This window comes from Poecile atricapillus, chromosome 10 (assembly GCF_030490865.1).
Source record: "Poecile atricapillus isolate bPoeAtr1 chromosome 10, bPoeAtr1.hap1, whole genome shotgun sequence".
Taxonomy (NCBI): domain Eukaryota; kingdom Metazoa; phylum Chordata; class Aves; order Passeriformes; family Paridae; genus Poecile; species Poecile atricapillus.
In genome coordinates, this window is record NC_081258.1 from 13989521 (window position 1) to 14010035 (window position 20515).

The following is a 20515-nucleotide window of genomic DNA, read 5'->3' on the forward strand; positions in this document are numbered from 1 at the left end:
CCCTCCTTCCCTCCTTCCCTCCTTCCCTCCTTCCCTCCTTCCCTCCTTCCCTCCTTCCCTCCTTCCCTCCTTCCCTCCTTCCCTCCTTCTCTTCCTCCCTTCCTCCCTCCCTCATTTTTGGGGTTCTAGACTCTGTTTTGAGGTTCCAGGCCCAAATTTTTTGGGTTCTCATCTCAAATTTTTGGGGTTCCTGGCCCAAATTTTTGGTGTTCTCTACCCTAACCCTTCTCATCCCAAATGTTTTGGCTTTTAGACGCAGAATTTCGAGGTTCCATACTCAGAATTTGGGGTTCCAGACTCGGAGCTTCAGGGTTGTGGACTCAGGTTTCGGGGTTCTGCAGTCGGGGTTTGTGACTCGGGTTTTGGGGGTGTCCTAGTTTAGGGCAAATTAGGGAGGAAAACTCCAAATGGGGATTTCTCCAGGGAAATGCCCCCTCCCCACCAACTGGTCCGGGAAAGGGAAAAAAAAAATAAAATTCCTTGGAGAGAAGTGGAAAAAGCTGTTTATTTAACAGAAATTTGAATAATATTAAATAATAAAACCTCTTGCTGTTCGATGGGATGGGAAGTCTAGGAAGAAAAGTCCTTTTCATGTGGTGTAGCTCGGCTCGCTCAGGTTCTTATCAGTCCCTCCGGCGCTGGAAAGTGCCGAGGCCCAGGCCCCGCTGGGCCACAGGCGTGAGCTCCCGGGGTTTGGCTGGGTGTTCAGTCCAGAGCAGGCTTGCACAGATCCAAGAAAAGGAGAAAACAAAGGTGCAGGGAACTCCTCTGCCTCAGCTAGCTAAAACTAACTAAAAGCCAGAGAGAAGCTCTGTCCCGCTGTCTGTCCGTGCTGCAGACACCACAGTCCAGGAGCAAGATGTGTGGGAGTGATGTTTTTCTTTAACACAAACTGCGGCTTCTTCTTCCCCCTCTCTTGCTCTCAGAGCCAGTCTTAAAGGTGCAGAACTTAATATAGAACATAAACCAGACGATTGGGGATACCAGTATCATAAAGTCACCCCAGGACAGGGGGTTCTAAGTTCGGGTTCTAGACTCAGACTTTGGGATTCAAGGCTCAGGTTTCGGGGTTCTAGACTCAGATTTTTGTGGTTCCAGGCCCAAATTTTTGGGGTTCCTACCCTAACCCTTCTCATCCCAAATTTTTGGTGTTCCTGGCCAGAAATTTTGGGGATTTTATCCCAAATGTTTGGGGTTTTTATCTTAAATTTTTGAGGATCCAGGTCCAAATTTTTGGGGTTCTCATCCCAAATTTTTGGGCATCCTACCCTAACCCTTCTCATCCCAAATATTTTGGTGTTCCAGGCCCAAATTTTTGGGGTTTTTATTTTCAGTGTTTAGGGTTCCAGGCCCAATTTTTTGGGGTTCTCATCCCAAATTTTTGGGGTTCCAGGGCCAAATTTTTGGGGTTCCTACCCTAACCCTTCTCATCCCAAATTTTTTGGGGTTCCAGGCCCAAATTTTTGGTGTTCGCATCCCAATTTTTTGGGGTTCCAGGCCCAAATTTTTGTGGTTCCTACCCTAACCCTTCTCATCCCAAATTTTTGGGGTTCCAAGCCCAAATTTTTGGGGTCCCTACCCTAACCCTTCTCATCCCAAATTTTTTGGCGTTCCAGGCCCAAATTTTTGGGGTTTTTATCTTCAATTTTTGTGGTTCCAGGCCCAATTTTTTGGGGTTCCAGGCCAAAATTTTTGGGGTTCCAGGCCCAAAGTTTTGGCTTCCTACCCTAACCCTTCTCATCCCAAATTTTTGGGCTTTTAGACGCAGAATTTTCGAGGTTACATACTCCGTTTTTTTGGTTCTAGACTCGGAGTTCTGGGGTTCCAGACAACAGAATTTTGAGGTTCCAGATTCAGAATTTTCAAGGTTCCATACTCAGGTTTTGGGGTTCTAGGCTTGGGGGTTTCGGGGTTCTAGACTCAGAATTCGGGGTCCCAGACTCTGATTTCGGGGTTCTAGACTCAAGCTTCGAGGTTCTAGACTCGAATTTTTGGGGTTCTGGCTCGGGTTCCAGGCTCTAGATCGGGTTCTAGATCAGGTTCTAGGGCTCTAGATCGGATTCTAGATAGGGTTCTAGGGCTCTAGATCGGGTTCTAGATCGGGTTCTAGGGTTCTAGGTCGGGTTCCAGATCAGGTTCTCGGGTTCTAGCTCAGGTTCTAGGTCAGGTTCTGGGTTCTAGATCAGGTTCTAGGTCGGGTTCTAGGTTCTAGAATGGGTTCTAGATCAAGCTCTTGATCAGGTTCTAGGGTTCTAGATCATGTTCTAGATCAGGTTCTAGGTCGGGTTCCAGGGTTCTAGATCGGGTTCTAGATCAGGTTCTAGGGTTCTAGATCAGGTTCTAGGGTTCTAGATCGGGTTCTAGATCGAGTTCTAGGTCGGGTTCTAGGGTTCTAGATCAGGTTCTAGGGTTCTAGATCAGGTTCTAGATCAGGTTCTAGATCGGGTTCTAGATCGGGTTCTAGATCAAGTTCTAGATCAGGTTCTAGATCGGGTTCTAGATCAGGTTCTAGGGTTCTAGATCAGGTTCTAGGTAGGGTTCTAGGGTTCTAGATCGGGTTCTAGATATGTTCTAGATCAAGTTCTAGGGTTCTAGATCGGGTTCTAGATCTGTTCTAGATCAAGTTCTAGATCAGGTTCTAGGGTTCTAGATCGGGTTCTAGATCAGGTTCTAGGTCGGGTTCTAGTGTTCTAGATCGGGTTCTAGATCAGGTTCTAGGTCGGGTTCTAGTGTTCTAGATCGGGTCTAGATCAGGTTCTAGGGTTCTAGATCAGGTTCTAGGTCGGGTTCTAGGGTTCTAGATCAGGTTCTAGGTCGGGTTCTAGGGTTCTAGATTGGGTTCTAGATCAGGTTCTAGGTCGGGTTCTTGGGTTCTAGATCAGGTTCTAGGTCGGGTTCTAGGGTTCTAGGTCAGGTTCTAGGGTTCTATATCGGGTTCTAGGTCGGGTTCTAGGTCGGGTTCCAGGTCGGGTTCCAGGGTTCTGGATCGGGTTCTGGATAGGGTTCTGGGTTCTAGACTCGGGTTTGGGGGTTCTAGACTCTGTATAATTTTTGGGGGGTTCAGGGCCAAATTTTTTTTGGGTTCCAGGCCCAAATTTTTGGGTTTTTTATCTTAAATTTTTGGGGTTCCAGGCCCAAATTTTTGGGGTTCTCTACCCTAACCCTTCTCTTCCCAAATTTTTGGGGTTCCAGGCCCTATTTTTGGGCGTTCTCATCCCAAATATTTGGGATTCCAGGCCCAGATTTTTGGGGTTCTCTACCCTAACCCTATTCATCCCAAATTTTTGGGGTTCCAGGCATCCCAAATTTTTGGGGTTCCTACCCTAACGCTATTCATCCCAAATTTTTGGGGTTCCAGGCCCTATTTTTTGGTGTTCTCATCCCAAGTTTTTGGGGTCCCAGGCCCAAATTTTTGGGTTCCTACCCTAACCCTCATCATCCCAAATTTTTGGGGTTCTCATCCCAAATTTTTGGTGTTCTCGGCCCAAATTTTTGGGGTTCCACGCCCAAATTTTTGGCTTCCTACCCTAACCCTTCTCATCCCAAATTTTTTGGGTTCCAGGCCAGAAATTTTGGGGATTTTATCCCAAATTTTTGGGGTTTTTATCTTAAATTTTTGAGGATCCAGGTCCAAATTTTTGGGGTTCTCATCCCAAATTTTTTCGGTTCCAGGCACAAGTTTTTGGACTTCCTACCCTAAACCTTCTCATCCCAAATTTTTGGTGTTCCTGGCCCAAATTTTGGGGGTTTTTATTTTCAGTGTTTGGGGTTCCAGGCCCAAATTTTGGGGTTCTCATCCCAAATTTTTGGGGTTCCAGGGCCAAATTTTTGGGGTTTCTACCCTAACCCTTCTCATCCCAAATTTTTTGGGGTCCCAGGCCCAATTTTTTGGTGTTCTCATCCCAAATATTTTGGGGTTCCAGGCCCAAATTTTTGTGGTTCCTACCCTAACCCTTCTCATCCCAAATTTTTGGGGTTCCAGGCCCAAAGTTTTGGCTTCCTACCCTAACCCTTCTCATCCCAAATTTTTTGGGTTCTAGGCATAAGTTTTTAGGGTTCCAGGCTCAAGTTTTTGGGGTTCCTACCCTAACCCTTCTCATCCCAAATTTTTGGTACTCCCATCCCAGATTTTATGGTTCTCATCCCAAATTGGATGCCCCCAAAGCCCTTGGAGCTGCCGTTCCCAGCGGCGCGAGCTCGGGAAGCTCGGCCTGAGCACAAAGGCATGGATACAGCCCCAGGAATGCCATCAGGATCCCGGGAAAATGGGGAGAGGAGACAGGGAAAGGGAATCAGGGACCCTGGGACAGAGGGAAAGGGATGAGGGAACGGGAGAGGGGATGGGAAGAGATTCCTGCTGTAACCGGGGGGAAATCCATTGAAATTCCCTCTGAAATGGGGGAAATCAGTGAAATTCCCAGTGAAACGAAATCCAGCGAAATTCCCAGTGAAATGTGGAAAATCCAGTGAAATTCCCACTGAAATGGGGGAAATCCAGAGAAATTCCCACCGAAACGGTGGAAATCCATTGAAATTCCCACTGAAATGGGGGAAATCCAGTGAAATTCCCAGTGAAATGTGGAAAATCCAGCGAAATTCCCACTGAAATGGGGGAAATCCAGAGAAATTCCCACTGAAACGGGGGAAATCCAGAGAAATTCCTCCCAGCATTTGGACATCGCTTCTTTGGACTTCCAAAAATTCCCCGAAAAGCCCAGCGGGGTTTGGGATCTCGGGCTGTGCCGGGCGCAGGGAGGAGGAATTCCCGGGATTGCTCCAGGTAGGATCCAGCTGATTTCCAGCTGCCACCGCTGGAATCCCAAATCCTGGGAATTCCAGGGATCCCGGCCCTTTCCCACCCCGTAAATCCCGGGATTTGCAGCTGGGCTGTGCCCACAGCTGGGGCCAGATCCCAGGAATCGGGAGATTCCCTCTGGAATTCGGCTCCAATTCCCTCAGCTCCAGCCCGGGAGTGGGAAAAGGGAGGAAAAACTTCCCCAAATCCATGAAATCCGCGGGAGAGGATGGAAACCTCCAAAGCGATGACGCCACCGGCCTGGAAGGGCTCAGCCTCCCCTGTGTCCCACCCCCGGGATTAACTAATTAATTAATTGGATTAATTACCCGGATTAATCACAGCTGAGGCAGCGCTGGGACCGATCCCGTTTTTCACCTGGAAAATCCATCCCTGCCTTTATCCCAGCACCGCTTGGCGGGGAGGAAAATTTCTTTTCCAGCCCAGAAAATTCCATATTTTTCCCATGGAATTGGGGTTTTTCCCTGCCCTGCTGGGGGCTCCTGTTCCCCCCAGAGGGTGCCCAGGATTTGGATGTTTTTCCCCAAGAAACTTCCCAAGATTTTCCCTGAATTCCCAGCTCAGGGAGCTACCAGGCCTCGGACAGATGTTTTCCATAAATAACCAAACAAGGAGCGCACGGCAACAGGGAAAGCAGATCCAATTAGGCCGGAGGAATTCTCTGGAAAAGGGCTGCGCTTTCATTATCAAAATACCAGATTTTACCTCTAGATTCCAGTTTTTTTTCCCAGAAAGAACCCGGCAAGGAGCGCGTCCCTCTCTCCCTAAATCCCGGCCCAACCTCCTCATCCCAACCCCTCAGAAAAGAGATCGGGAACAACTGAGCCAAAAAAAATAAACAAAATAAAAGCAGGGAGAAAAGGCTTTTGCCAAGGGGAGGGGAAAAGCTCCGGAATTCGCTGGACTTCCTTCCTTCCTTCCTTCCTTCCTTCCTTCCTTCCTTCCTTCCTTCCTTCCTTCCTTCCTTCCTTCCTTCCTTCCTTCCTTCCTTCCTTCCTTCCTTCCTTCCTTCCTTCCTTCCTTCCTTCCTTCCTTCCTTCCTTCCTTCCTTCCTTCCTTCCTTCCTTCCTTCCTTCCTTCCTTCCTTCCTTCCTTCCTTCCTTCCTTCCTTCCTTCCTTCCTTCCTTCCTTCCTTCCTTCCTTCCTTCCTTCCTTCCTTCCTTCCTTCCTTCCTTCCTTCCTTCCTTCCTCCCTCCCTCCCTCCCTCCCTCCCTCCCTCCCTCCCTCCCTCCCTCCCTCCCTCCCTCCCTCCCTCCCTCCCTCCCTCCCTCCCTCCCTCCCGTGCCTGATGCTGTTTAATGCTGGTCCAGACATTGATGTACCCTTCAGTGAGTGGATCAAATCAATCAACTGTCAGTCTATTTGCAGCTTTTTATCCCCCAGAATAGCTTTTAGCTAGGTTGTCAGAATGAATCTGCTCACCATGCAGCAGGAGGTGGGTAGTAGAGGTGAGGAGTAGCAGCAGGCTGAGATCTGTTCAGCTTTCTCATGGATCTCACCTTTCTGATAGCTCAAAAGGTTTGAAAATACTGGTGGAATAAGGATGAGCAGATGCATTATGCTTACAATACCTGAGCAATCCATATTAACTGGAGCTGTGCTTTGTTTCTATTAGAAATAACAACACATTGTCTGATTTGACTGAGTCCCTCATGATATCACATATAAGTTATATCTAGACCATCATCTGGTTTCTTTACAGTGTCATTGGTGTCTTTGATTTCTGTGGTGTATTTTGACAGATGGACATTCTGGTCCATACAGTCAGTCCACCTCCAGCTGGCCACACCCAAGGTCACCTGCACTGCAGCTTTCTCCTACACCTGTATTTTAATCATAGATCAATAGCACTAGTTGCCTATGTAGCAGCTGATAGTATGGGGGGTGGTGGGGAGATGAAACAGGCCCTAAGCACCTAGAAGTAACTTGAATAAAAAGAGGGGATTTGGGAAGGAGGTGATGAACTTACATTTCTGGTCTGGAGGAGATTGTTCCATTGGAACTAATGGACCATGAGTATTCTAATCAGGTACAGCCCCCGGACAGAAGATGTGATAAAGAGCTCTAGGAATGCAGCTGGAACACTTGCTTTGCTGTCCTGAGGGTACAAATGATACACTGAGGAACCAGGAGTTAATAATTTTCATGCCAACCTTTATGCTGGCTTCTGGGATATTCTTCCTCTGAACAGCCTTTCCTGGCCTAAGAGCAGCTCTAGGTCCAGGTGATGGGACTACTGTGCTGTTTTCTCTTTAATTGCTTGTTTTGGCCTGCTCTATTTGTACTGCAGCTGGAGCTTCCCAGGTGAAATGGAACAAGAAAAATGCCAACTGTTTAGCCACAAGCCACGATGGGGATGTCCGAATATGGGACAAAAGGGTAAGCTGAGGGATTTTTGAGCTGTCTGTACATATTCCCACCTACCCAATACAGATACTCCTCTGGTGACAGATAAATACTGAGGAAATGTGTACTACTTTATCCCAGATCTCTCTTGTGGGTCAGTTTAAACTAGAGAGAATTTGGAGTCCAAGAACCTGAAGAGAGCATGTAGGTAGCCTCTTTCCTCAGAGACTGTACCTATTAACATTTTCCTTTTGATCTCATAGTACTTAACTGTTTAACTGAGCATAAAGTGTGGTTAGGGCTGCACTTGGTGACTGGAATTTGCCATACCTTCACAGGATTTTTTCTTCAACTACTTCTGCTGAGCTATTTGCCATTCCCCAGCAGGGGTGGTTGTTCTAACTGTCTTGCCCTGGTTAAAGTGTCTCCTTTTTATGCCAGAGAACTAGACCAAATTTCAGGTGTCCTGTGCTGAGAAGGACAGTGTCTCTCCTTGCAGAAACCCAGCACTGCAGTGGAGTATTTAGCAGCTCATCTCTCCAAAATCCATGGTTTGGACTGGCATCCTGACAATGAGTATACACTGGCCACTTCCAGCCAGGACAACTCTGTCAGGGTAAGTGTTGTTTCTGCGTTTCCTTCTACGAATTGGGAGTAGGAAGGATAGTGGAGCAGATCCCCTTCTGCTGCTGCTGAAGTTTTGGGGAGTGCTTTGCCATTGGCAAGATCTGGATCTTTATTGTTTGGTTTCTGGCCACCTGGTGTGTTGAGCCAGAACTGCACTTTCAGAGCAGGCAGAGGTCATTGAAGAATGGGTGCACATATGTTTGCCACATATGTGATGATTAGGGCAGTACTGAAACTGAAAACAACTGCCTCTGCCTGTTGCTTGCCAGAAAGGAACAGACCACACATGCTGGAAGAGCCTTTTTCCTGAAATGCATGTTGCCAGCCTCAAGCTGATTACAACAACTTGTGGGGAGACATACTTCAGCCCCTGGAGTTTCCAAAGTCATGTTGAACAGGACTATCAATAAGAGACTGCCTGCAAACACTGCTGTGCAGGGCCTCTTACTTGGGGGGAAAATAGTGTGCTTTGTATGTCAGCCAAGTGGAGTTCATTCACATTGAGCTAAGCTCTCAGGCAATTGATGTGTATTCTAGCAAAGCAAAAGGTTAGATTCTTCATTAGAAAATTAGCAGCAACAGCAGGGTGGGCCTGCCTCCAGCCTGGACTGGCACGTTGGCTGGCAGCCTGCAGGGTACCTTGTAACTCTGAAAGCCCAAGCAGGCTGCCTGTCTCCCTGCTCTAATTACTCAAGCTATGATCACTGTGAATATGACCCCAAGTAACTCATTTTCTAAGGGATGCTGCCAGATGCTGATAGCTTGGTATTTGTCCTTTGGGGCCGTCTCTGCTGTTAATGAATGGGATTACTAATGATGCTGTGGGCACCCTGGCATGCTTTTTGGTCTGTTCTATCTGCAAGTCACATGGAAAACTACAGTCTGAAAGTATAGCCAGCTGACTCCTGCCTTTGCTTGCCTTTCTCTTGGTTTGTTGCTTTTTTTTTTTCAAGTTCTGGGATTACCGTCAGCCTCGGAAATACCTCAATATCCTTCCCTGCCAGGTTCCCGTCTGGAAGGCAAGATACACGGTGAGTGAGAAACTCCCACCACTTGTGCTCTGAGAAGAATGCACAAAGAGACATTAAATAAAGAACTGCCATAGGGTTTCTCACCAGTTCTACTTGTGGACATTGTTAAGTTGATTTTAAAAATCCTTCTTGGTGCCTAAAAGGTGTAGAAAAGCAACATCCACAGTGGGGGCATTCAGGAGGAGTGAGCAAGCACCTACCCAAGTGAAGCTAAGGCACTTAACATCAATCATAGTCCTCAGAGATCTGAATGTGGCCTGAAGCCTGTGCTGTGCCTTGAATCTTGATCCCCTTTTTCTGTCCAAGATGAGGAGTGTAGGATTGGTTTCCATGTTCCTTTGACCCTGAAGAGCTGCTAGGGCTCAGTCCCCAGGTAGCAGTTCTTGCAGCTCCAGGCAGACTGCAGTAAGGATTCCCAGTGAAAAGTCAGTGGTGAAATCCCTCCAGCCTCACAGATGAAAAGTAAGGAAGCAGCAGAAAGGAGTTACTCATCTTAAGAGAGCTACATTGAGTGTCTCAGTGTACTACATCTTACCCCTTGAAACAGTTTTTTTGCACAGCAATTGCCTTGGACCTTCCCAGGTTTTGGCCTGGTTCTGTTTTGTGCTGAGCTCATTTAAAACCTTCATATTCGTGTTGGTGGGAAAAGGGAAAAATGAGAGTATGATAATAGCAGCATAACTCTCCCTGGCTAACTGGAAAGGTGTTTCTCTCCAAGCCTTTCAGCAATGGACTGGTGACAGTGATGGTCCCCCAACTCCGTCGGGAAAACAGTCTCCTCCTCTGGAATGTCTTTGACCTGAACACGCCTGTCCACACTTTTGTGGGACATGATGATGTGGTGCTGGAGTTTCAGTGGAGGAAGCAGAAAGAAGGTGAGTTGAATGTGCTGTCTTCCCTACACCGTGGCTGTCAGCTAACCAAGGGTGTGGAGACCTGGCTCCTGATTGCAAGGCTGTTGCTTTTTTAGTCTTGCCTTTCCTTCAAGTATCTCCTGCCCACCTTCGTGCCCTCCACTGCCCCCCTCAAAGTACAGCTGTTCTGAGCTGGTTTTATGGCAGTGCTTACAGAAGCACTGCCTTGTTTCCATGCTAACAAAGCAAATCCACCAAATGCTGAGTGGGTCAGTGGTGACTCTCATTGCTTCCACTCTCCTGGGAGTCTCTTTTTAACTTCCAGAATAAATTGTGCAAATTATTAGATAGGTGCCTGAGTGCAGGTACCCTTTCCCTGCTTGGAGCTGCAGGTTAACCGGTTAACTCCTCATATCATGACCTGGATCAGCAGCCTCCAGCATTTCCCAGACCACAGACCCAGCAAGCCCAACTTATTTGTATGCTGGCCAAGGCAAGGGAGGAATAACATGGGATAGAGAGTCTGCTGTTAGAGTTCAGTCCTGACTGAATTTTCTAGTGTAAGCAGCTAAGAATAGGAGATTCCATACCAGAGGTTGCATAACCACACAGAGCACAGCTTTGTTTCCAGCACCTCAGCTGCCACTGACAGAATGTGCATGTCTGGCTTTGGTGTCACTTGTGCAACAGCTTTGCAGTGCTGCATAAAAGTGCTGGTCCAGCCCTCTGCCATCAGCTGCTGGGGCCATTCAGTTAAGTCACCTCCTTCTCCATTACTTGATTTTCCTCTTTCAAAAAGAGGAGAGCAATGGAGAACTGTGTTAGGATCTGGAGGCATAGTCTAAGACAATTTGTGAACATTTCAGCAGGCTTGAGCTACAGTTGGTTGTCTTAGCTGAGTTAATAGATACATACCCGGGATTGGATGTCTTGCTTGTCTCAAGCAACATGTATCAATCACACAAACATTCCAAGTCTGCTCCAGTGTGGAGACAACCAAGATAGCACAAATTTCCTTCCACAGTTTAGACAGCCCCTATGCCTCAGCAGAGGGGTGTAGGAAGCAGCTGTGCAGCAGCAAATTCTTAAGCATAGCAGCTGTTTGACAAGGGAAACTTAAAACTGCATCACAAGACATAAACATGGACATAAATAGGTCTGTGTACCTCTGCCTGTTGATAGTATGTGGTTAGATTTATTTCCTTACAACCTGAACTTAGCATCATCCAACTCTTTCAGAAGCAAGGAGAGGAAGGGCAGAACCACCTTCTCATTGCTTAAAAATATTTTAAAACATCTACCTCTTGAAACTGACTTGATGAATTAGAAGATATTTTCACTTTACAGTTATAGTTGAGAAACATTTCTTTTTACCATACTATTTCTTCTACTTTAATAAATATTGTTGTGGGTCTTGTTTATTCCTGGTTGTTCATTATGCTTTATGCTTTTGGCTTGTAAATCACAGCCAGTTTAGAGGTGTGTTAACTGTGGTGTGGGGAGGCACAAAGATTTATGTACCTGGGTCAATCAAAGCAGAAAAGGACTTGCTCTGCCTTTCAGTTTGTGCCTTATCCATTTGGATGTGCCTGCTGGCTCGTTTGAATCTGTTTACCCTAAGCACAGGGCTGAGATAGTCTCTGTTTTCCAGTGGGGTCTCTAATTGTTTCTGTCCTCTTTAGGCTCTAAAGATTACCAGCTGGTTACGTGGTCCCGGGATCAGACCTTGCGCATGTGGCGGATTGACTCTCAGTTGCAGAGGGTATGTGGGCACTCTGGCTCTTGAACCACAGACAGATTTCTTACAGGCTGGATTCACGTCCCCTTCCTTGCATTCCCAATCACTCCTCTGGTATCACAGAGCTGCAGACACAGAAGCCAGCTGCTGTTTCACTTTCCTCTACAGATCTAGCCCAAAAACATCACCAAGGAGATCTGTGATGGGTCTTCTCTTTTAAGCCTGTGTCTCAAAAGTTTCTGTGTCTGTGCAAGGCTGCTTTGTTGTCTAACATTAAGTGCAGAAGTTTGTTTGGAGAAGGTGGAGGGCAGTTACTGCCTGCATTGCCTCTAAAATGCTGCGTCCGTGACTCCAAGACTGTATTTCTTAGTTGTTTAGCTGCCAGGTAAATGTAGGGATTGTGCCCTCCTCTACCTCCCCTTGTGTCCATTGCCTCTAAGCCTGGGGTGGGTGGTCTGAGTGTGTGGATCTGCAGCAGTTACAGATTCTGATGTAATTACTAGAATAGCTGTGCTGGCTCATACCAGAGGTTCATATGGCCACAATGGGCCGCATGGCCATGTCACGTCTTCAGCTGATGTCTTGGGAGGGGATAAGAAGGAGGCAGGCATGGAATGATGTTTTTCTCAAATGCCCTGTCAGCCTCCTGCCATTTGCAACTTATAGGCTCATTGAGTCTGTCATCTTTGTATGTGATAGAGCTTGATGAGTGTTGCTTCCATAGACATGTTCTGTTTTTCCTTGGACCTGTATAAATTTTTGTCACCTTAGACATCATAACAGCAAGGAGTTTCATGTTTTTTCTGCATGTTGTGTGGTAAACCAGCTCATTTGTTTATTTTGCCACCTAATTTTATTCCATTGAAGATTAAATGAGTCATATTCTCTACATATGTGCTACTGATGATTCTGTAGGCCTCCATCATATCCTTCTCAGCCACCTCCTTTTTCAAGTCAAAAGGTCTTGATTTAATTCATCCTTTGTACTACAACTTTGATTATCCTTTTGCCTTTCATGACCCTTTTTCAGTTCTAGTGTATACCTTTGGGGATGGGGATCTGAGCTTTGTTTTCCAAAGAATTCTCAGTACTCAGTTTAGTTTATAAGTTGTTTGGCATAATTCCATGAAATCATCAGCTTAGTCTGGCTTCTACCTCTTGTTCCCTCGGCTTTAGCTTGCCATTTTTCACAATGTATGTTGCTTTATATTTATCTGAGCCGAAGTTCATCTTTCATTTTAATACAGTTACTCTTGTAAGGTCCTTCTGTGATTGTTTGCCGTCAGCCACATTTGTTACTGCCCTGAAAAACTTGGTGGCATCAGCAAACCTGGTCATGTCACTATTCACCTCCTATTCCAGGTTTTTAATGAATATGTTGAGAAGCATGTGTCCCAGCACAGATCCTGCAGGAGTCCTGCAGGTCTGTAACAAACTTTCTCTGTGAAAAATGACCCTTTACTCCTACCTGATATATTTGTGAACATTTGTTTTCTTTCCTGTCTTTAAATCAATTGTTCGTTCATGTCAGAGCCTTTATTTTTCCTCTACTGGCTCCCACTCTTGTCCTTGTCTTTGTCTGGATCAAACTACATACATGATGGCATGTTGCTGGTGACCAATGCTGTAATTTGCTACATCACACCATTATCCTTTCTCTTCCCTTCATCTTCCCAGTTTTCTTGTGCTGAACTTAAAATCCAGGGGTTTATAGTCTCATTTTGATACAGGACCTAGAACAGTAAGGGCCCCTTGTGTGCACCTGGATCTCTAGATCCTACTGGAGTGTAAATGTCAAATGCAGAAAGTGTGCTACTATTGAATTTGATCTAAAAAATTAAACAAATTTTAACAAATTAATTCAAGGAATTAATGTAATATCAGTTTTAGTTTTGACTAAAGGTAAACCTGTATTTCTTAGCCAGGCCTTGTAAATTAAGTGGGTTTTAAAGTGAGCAGGAGATTTGCCCAGACTCTCTGAGGTGACAGAGTTGAGGGTGCTGGAAAGTGAAAGATCACCTGTCTTTGTCACAGGAACAGTGCAGTCTTAGTCATGACTGTTGCGTGGATAGACCTACCTTGCAAATCCATTTGTCTGGAGAAGTGAGTTGTTTAGTGGTGGCTCTTCCCACAGCTTGGATTCTCTTGTGCAGCATGTGGGTGTGTTTGTTCTTTTCAGCTCTGTGCTAATGATATCCTGGATGGAGTTGAGGACCTCATTGATGGGATTTCTCATCTGCCAGAGCCAGACAAGACCCTTCACCCCCAGGAGGCGGAGCCCCAGCATAACTCTGGACATGGGGATGAGGAAGGTGAGAGAAGTGATGGCTTGTGGAACCTCAACTTGTGGTGGCTTGGTGGCTCAACTTGATGGCTTGTGGTGGGAAGAAGATAAATCTTGGCATAAAAAAACATAGACAAAGCACAACCTGCCGCTGTTGCAGAGGTTAATGGATTCCTCATCAGGGAGGAGGAGAAACATTAGGGGTTCCTCAGGATGGTCCTCCCAAATTTTTCTCTTCTAATGCAATGACTCTAGCTGTAAAATGCAGCTCTTCCTTGTCATGATTTTCATTTAATTGCATGTTCCCTAGGTTGTAGTTGTGGCTTGTTGCCAAAAGTAAGACAATCAGAATGTAGGTTCTGCCTTTTGAGAAGATAGATTAAAGCTGAGAGATGAACCCACAGAAGAGGGAGTGTGTGAGTATGGCACTCTGACACAAGCTGCTTATATCACACCTGGTACCTAAACAATTCTGCTGGGGTCACTGTGTAAACTGATCTAACAAGGGGGTGTTTTCTGGTGCCTTCACCAGAAGTAGATATGGAGACAGGTCATAAATTTTTGGTCATGTACTGATGAGAGGTGGCTGAAGGCTGGCAGAGCAGAGGGAGAGGGATAATATCCCTGGCTTCTGAGATACAGAGGGGGTGGATGGGAGATACTTTGACAGAAAGTATTTATTTGTCCCTACAGAAAAGAAGGCATGCAAGGAAGGAATATAAAGGAGGGTTTGTGTGGTTAAGGCTGTGGCCAGGTTAAACATTCAGGGTTAGTGTTTGAACAGTGTAAGTACAAGAAGAGGTTATAGCATCACATGCTGATGTGCATGGAGAAAAGTTATCTAAAGGGATTTCTGCAGCTACAATGAGGAAGAAGAATTTGGTGCACCAGTGCCTTTATGTCAGTTTGGGTTTAAATTCACAGCTCCTTTCAGTGTTGTATCTGTGCCACAATGGATCCCCATGTGATGGGTTTATGGGGATGCAATTTGATTCTCCCTTTGGCTTGCCAATACACTGCAGAGAAGGGCAGAAAGTGGTCTAATGTCTGTCCCTTCAATAAAGGAGCAGTTGTGAGGTCCCTTAGTGAAAGCATCTCTTCCTAACTAAAAGTTTTTTGCTCAGCAATTGCCAGTGAAGTTCCTCTCTGCCTCCTGTCCTGTGTATCAGCAGAACAAGTTTCTGAAAGCCATCAGAACTTCTGTCTATGTCAGGGTTCTATAAGATTATAGAAAAAGCCCCAGATACCTGTGCTCCCCATGAGCAGTACATCTGGGGCAGCACAATCTCTCTTGTTCCTGCTGGGAGCATTCTCATTTTGGCTGCCTGACCTCTCTTTTTTCCACAGGAGAGAGTTAACTCTTCCACTGTGAGGCACATACAACCATCCCATGTGGTTTCTTCTTTGGTTCAGACTGTTACGGTTTTCGTCATGGCCAAAGGGAATGAATATAGCTTTTCTGTAGCAGGGTAGATTTTGCTGCAAGTAACATGACTGCAGGATTAGTGCACAAGCAAATTCCTAGGTAGGAATTTCAGTTCTTTCTAGCCAAAAAGCTATTATGGGCTGTTGATGTTTCATCCTGGGGGTGGCTGCATTTCAGCTGCAGACAAAGCCTCCATGTTATGTTAGTCAAGCACTTTGGGGGATCTTTTGAAGAGATCAGCGCTCTGCAGGTGAGTGAGAGAACCCCAGCTGTGCCTTTGCTGCACAGCTCTTGCTGCTGCTTATAGAGGAGCTTTAGGAATCTGTACCAGTGCGTGGCTTTGGAGGAATAAAAACTAATTGGAAGGGAATGGGAGGAGAAGACAAAGGGAGGGTATTGCCCATACTGGGAACCTTAGAGATGGCTTTTCAGTAAGCTATGTGGCGTCTTGAGCTAGAAATAATTATCTTCCCTGAGAGCCACTGATCTTCCTTTAATCTCCTTTTCAGCTCCCTTTTCTGGAATATATCTAAGTGCTGTAATAGAATTGCAAACAAGAATGATTGGCTAAGCATCCAACCTATCCAAATCCAGCAACCCACTGGGTAGTGGTAATACCAGATATCTGTCCCTGCAGCAAAGTCAGTAACTTCCAGGCAAATGCTTGTAAAAGGTCAACTTCTTGCATTTCTTTTCATTTGTTTGTTTTTGCCGGGAGTAGTCTGTGCAATGTGATATTGCAAGTGTGAGAATGACAGCTGAAAAATCAGGACTTCTCTTGTGTCCTTGGAACCATCATCAAAAAATAATATTTGACCTTCTTAAGAAGTGGTGCCACAGCAAAACGCCCTTACGGAGGTACACAGCAAGAAACGAGGCAAAACCCAGGCACAACCACAGGCAGAGACTAATTCTTCTGAAACTCAGTGAAGTTTGTTACCTTAATTCTTGTGTCCTGCAGCGCTTGCCTGGCTGTTTAAATGTGTTCTGGCCTTCAGGGGTTGCTGTCCTCCTAAAAGCTGCTGGAACTGGAGAGTTAGACCCAGTATTTTGATGAGTCTTTAAAGGCTGTTAAAACACTAGAGTGCTTTGCAACATTAAATGCAAATGGCTGCTGCAAATGAATTAAGCTTCTATTAGAACCAGAAATACTCCCTGCTCTTTCCCAAAGGATTGCTGTGCTTTGGAAGCCTTCCCTGAAAGTCAGGAGTGGTGGGGTGTTAGTCCCAAAGACCAGATCTCCTCCTGGAGACTGCTAGGGCTGCAGTTCTTTCCTGTTGAGCAGAGACGCTCCAGTTCAGCTGATTGTGACTCTGGCAGCACTGTGTAGGGAGGAAAAAGGGTCTCACATGATAGGGACCATTTAGGACTGTACAGAGTACAGGCAGGTTCTGTAACCTTTCTGGGAGCCCTCTGTGCAGAAAACTTTGGATTTTTAAAGAGAAGGGTCAGAAACTTGCTTCCAAACAACAGCTGAGATGTTCCAGCTCACAGGTCTTTGCCAGGTAAAAACTCATACCTCCATGTGCCAGAAGAGCAGAGGAAAACCTGTTGTCTTGGCTGCCTCCTGACATCATGTGAAAAACTCTGCCTGTTATAGCTTGTCTCAACTTGTTATGCATCTTTCCTGTCAGCCTTAAAAGAAGATTTCCTGAATGACTCCCTGGTGGGAAAGAAAACCGACCAACTGGGGCTGCCTCAAACACTGCAGCAGGAGTTTTCACTGATCAATGTGCAGATCCGAAATGTCAATGTGGAGGTACAGAGTTTCCTTTTGCTGGCTTGTTATGAGGGGATGTGGGCAGGCTGGCTTGTTGAAGCCTTTAGAGGGGAACCTTCTTTGCTGCAGTGACTGCTGTCTGTAAGCAAGTTTTATTTTGTGCTGTCAAGACCCTCTTGGCCAGGGGTAGTAAGAAAGAGAATAATCCCAGACACTGGTGTGAGAGAAATGTTTCAGCACAGTAAGTACACTGGCTGATTGTGAGAAGTCTGGATGGTGTTTTCTTCTCTGCCTAGACTGCAGAGTGGAAGGTGACTTGTTCCATGCAGTTGATTCATTTCAACTGGTTCTGAGTCCCATCTGCTGAGCCCTCCCTATCCTGAATTCTCTCCCTCACTTTTGCCCTCTCCCTTGCACTCCAAACTCTCCTCTGTGCCTAGAAGCTCACTAGAGGCACAGCCGTGAACTGGGCTGGGAGGCTCGAGGCAGTTGCCTGTCTCCTTTCCCCACCCCTGTGGTTTCACAGCTCATGGCATGATCCAGATGCAGTTTTCTGTGACAGTGGTGCAGGATGTTAGAAGGTGCCTGTTACTTCTGCACTGAGCCTGGCCAGCTCTCCAAGGCCAAGTGAGGTGGGGTGGGGTGCAGTGGCTTTTGGGAGCAGAGCCCCTTTCTTGGTGCTGCTTGGGCTGGCCACAGTCTCTGGATTCTGGAATGTCGGTCTGCTGGCATGAGCTGAGCCTGTCCCCATCTGCCTGGGGCGTTTTGCTGTCACTGTATTCCCTGCCCTTGAGAACAGCATGACTTTGTGTTATGTGCAGAGGAACCAGTCCCTCAGCATGAATTTAAGCCACGACAAATGTAAAAGTCCTGGGAGATCTCACTAGAGAGCAATTGCTTTTTCTCACAGATGGATGCGGTGAGTCGCAGCTGTACAGTGTCGGTGCACTGCGGCAACCACAGAGTCAGGATGCTGGTGATGTTCCCTGTCCAATATCCCAATAATGCTGCACCGTCCTTCCAGTTCATCAACCCAACCTCCATCACAGCTTCCATGAAGGCAAAGCTGCTGAAGGTCTGTGAGGAGTATAGAGTGTCTTTATAAATGTACAAATTATGGATACTTGACGTCTGGATTTTTGAGACATAACTAAACATCAGACCTTGCTAAAGACATACCACAGGTCATGTTGAACTGAAAAATTGTGAAGCCCATAGGATAAGGTTTTTGTTGATGCTGCAGTCCAGTATTTGCCTTTTTCCACTGCTCCTTCATTGCTGCTGTGTTCAGTGTGATGTGTATTGCCTCAGGATCCCTAACATCCTTCTCCTCATGCAGTTGCCCTCAGCCCAATAATAGACAAAATGACCAGTTAAGCATCCGGCTGCAGAATGATACTATTTTTGAGCTGGGATGTTGCTTCCTGCTCTACTACACAAGCTGCTTTAAAAATGAGGGGATTTTTTTACACTGGCCCTGCTAATTCAGACCAGGTGTTTGATCATCTGGTGTAGCAAACCCTATTGCTAATGAAATCCTTTCCCCCGCAACACATTGATGGATCAGTTTGGGTCTCTTCCTGAAAAAAAAAACTGATCCAGTTTGCCACAAACTGGTATGAAACATATGGGCTGCAGTAATATTGAAGCCTGGCTCATTGTGCTGCTAGGTGAACCTCAGTGCTCTGATCAAAGCACAAAGCCATTCCTCAGAGCAGACAGCACACCAGTGGCTCCAGTGGGTGTTAGCGGATGTCTGTTACCTGTTCAGGTCCTGGCATCTAAGCTGCTCTGCAAAAAGGATGTGGGCAAAGTGTGGAGGTAACCATGAATAAAGTTGCATCTTGTATGTATTCCAGATACTGAAAGACACTTCCCTGCAGAAAGTGAAGCGGAACCAGAGCTGCCTGGAGCCTTGCCTGCGTCAGCTGGTCTCCTGGCTGGAGTCTGTTGTGGTATGGAGAGCTGCGTGGGCTCTCTGCCCTAGTTTGTTGCCTTTTCCCATGTCCCACACTTCTGACTCTGCAGTGAGAGTCTGGCCTCGTTAGATGTGTAAATAGACCCCTGTGACTGGCCATTACATTTGTGTGAGCACTTCTGGTTAATGTTGAAGAGCTGGGTGGATGATTAGATGTGTTTTGTTTTCCAAAAATGAGGCCCTGAAGGTTTGCTGCTTTGGGGAACTCTGATATCCAGGTTACCAGGAGTGACTGGAGATTGGAGAATCTTAGTGCTGCATGGTAGCTTCCCAGCTCAGAATATATGTCACTGACTGCCAGGGCATGGTTATCATCTGTGAGAGAAGATAAGAGGCCTCAGGTTGTTGATGGATTAATTCTTGTTTGAAAGGCAATGGCAGATGTCTTTACCTCTTCAGTTTTAGTCAAAGATCCTGCTAGTCCTATTCTAGGACTATTTTATTTTCTTCCCTGAAAAAAACCCCAAACTGTGAAAATCTGTTTTTTTTTCTGCAGCCTTGTGCTGAGGTTTTGTAGGGATGATACTGCAGATAAATCCAAGTCACACTCTGCTCTTAGCTGAGAGATCTGTGATACCTACTCAGCATCCCAGTGTCAGGTATTAGGTCTTTGTGTGGGTGAAGTGTACTGGAGTGGGTGTTTTTAGCATTCAGGAAAAGATTGGAGAGTCTCCTCAGGTTTCTTTTCTGAGAGGTTTTGTTTATTCATCACAAATAAAGGGCTGGAGGTTTTTTTTTTACATGTGAAGGCTTAATTCTGCTTGGTTTCAGCAGTAATATTGTAAGAGTGGGAACTTTCTGTGCTGTATAGAAGTCTGATTACTTGAGCCACCACTACTTTCAAAGAATTCCTTTAGACTGAAGTTGTAGTATTCTTTATCCAAATAAATGCAGATTTCTGCCAAAATTCCTGTGGCTAGTCCTGAGGTCCCCCAGTAATTCACACCATCTGCCTTCCTCACTTGAAGACTCCCAGCCTGTGTTTGACACCTCACAGTTGCGTGTTATTCCCACTCAAGGAGATTTTGTGCATCATTGCAGTATCATGTTCAGCTCAGCTTGCTGTCTTGAGAGTCATATCCAGAGTCTGAAGATTGGATTTTCTGTATAGCTTCCTCCTGTTCCTCCCCAAGTTAAGCTCTGCATTTCTGCATGATTATGGTGGGAGAGAAGTCTCTGGACAGGCAGCTAGAGAAGCTTTTTCCTTAAAGGCAGATGTGCCTGCAAGTGCCATTGCAGTTGAAGCAGTAACTGTGCTCTGAGCTTGGTCTGTTCTGGCTCAAAGGATGAGCACCTCCTGTGAGGCTGCTTGGCACTGCCATGTCTGATGCTCTGGCTGGATTTCTGTCCTGTGACAGCAAGAGTGTGACCTTGGGTAACTTCTGTTTCAGAACCAAGAGGACAGCACGTCCAGCAATCCGTACGCTTTGTCCAACTCCGTAACACCCCCCTTGCCCACGTTTGCCCGGGTCTCCAATGCCTATGGCTCCTACCAGGACTCTAACATCCCATTTCCACGGACCTCTGGAGCCAGGTTCTGTGGTGCAGGTCAGCCCTGTCACTGATACATTAAAACAGGTACCTGGGGAATGGTCCTTTTAGATGTCTTGGGAAACATTTGCCTCTGAACAAGATAAGGCTTTGCCATGCAAGGAGTAAGGAATGGTGTTAAAGTAGTGATATTGTGGTAAATTT

General features: G+C 46.2%; 1 protein-coding gene across 6 annotated transcripts in view; it reads left to right on the forward strand.

The window, feature by feature from the left end:
* The window catches only part of WDR59 (WD repeat domain 59), a 55097-nt gene that overhangs the window by 13508 nt on the left and 21074 nt on the right, over positions 1 to 20515 (forward strand). For 5 of the 6 annotated variants that reach the window (XM_058846081.1, XM_058846083.1, XM_058846085.1 and 2 more), the window contains exons 7-16: positions 7107 to 7195; positions 7662 to 7778; positions 8743 to 8820; positions 9539 to 9695; positions 11357 to 11436; positions 13592 to 13724; positions 16757 to 16881; positions 17753 to 17917; positions 18702 to 18797; positions 20212 to 20368. In XM_058846081.1, the coding sequence (XP_058702064.1) occupies positions 7107 to 7195; positions 7662 to 7778; positions 8743 to 8820; positions 9539 to 9695; positions 11357 to 11436; positions 13592 to 13724; positions 16757 to 16881; positions 17753 to 17917; positions 18702 to 18797; positions 20212 to 20368 (1197 nt within the window). Of the gene's footprint in view, positions 1 to 7106; positions 7196 to 7661; positions 7779 to 8742; positions 8821 to 9538; positions 9696 to 11356; positions 11437 to 13591; positions 13725 to 16756; positions 16882 to 17752; positions 17918 to 18701; positions 18798 to 20211; positions 20399 to 20515 lie in introns of all 6 variants that reach the window. The other variant, XR_009278377.1, reaches the window with a different exon arrangement.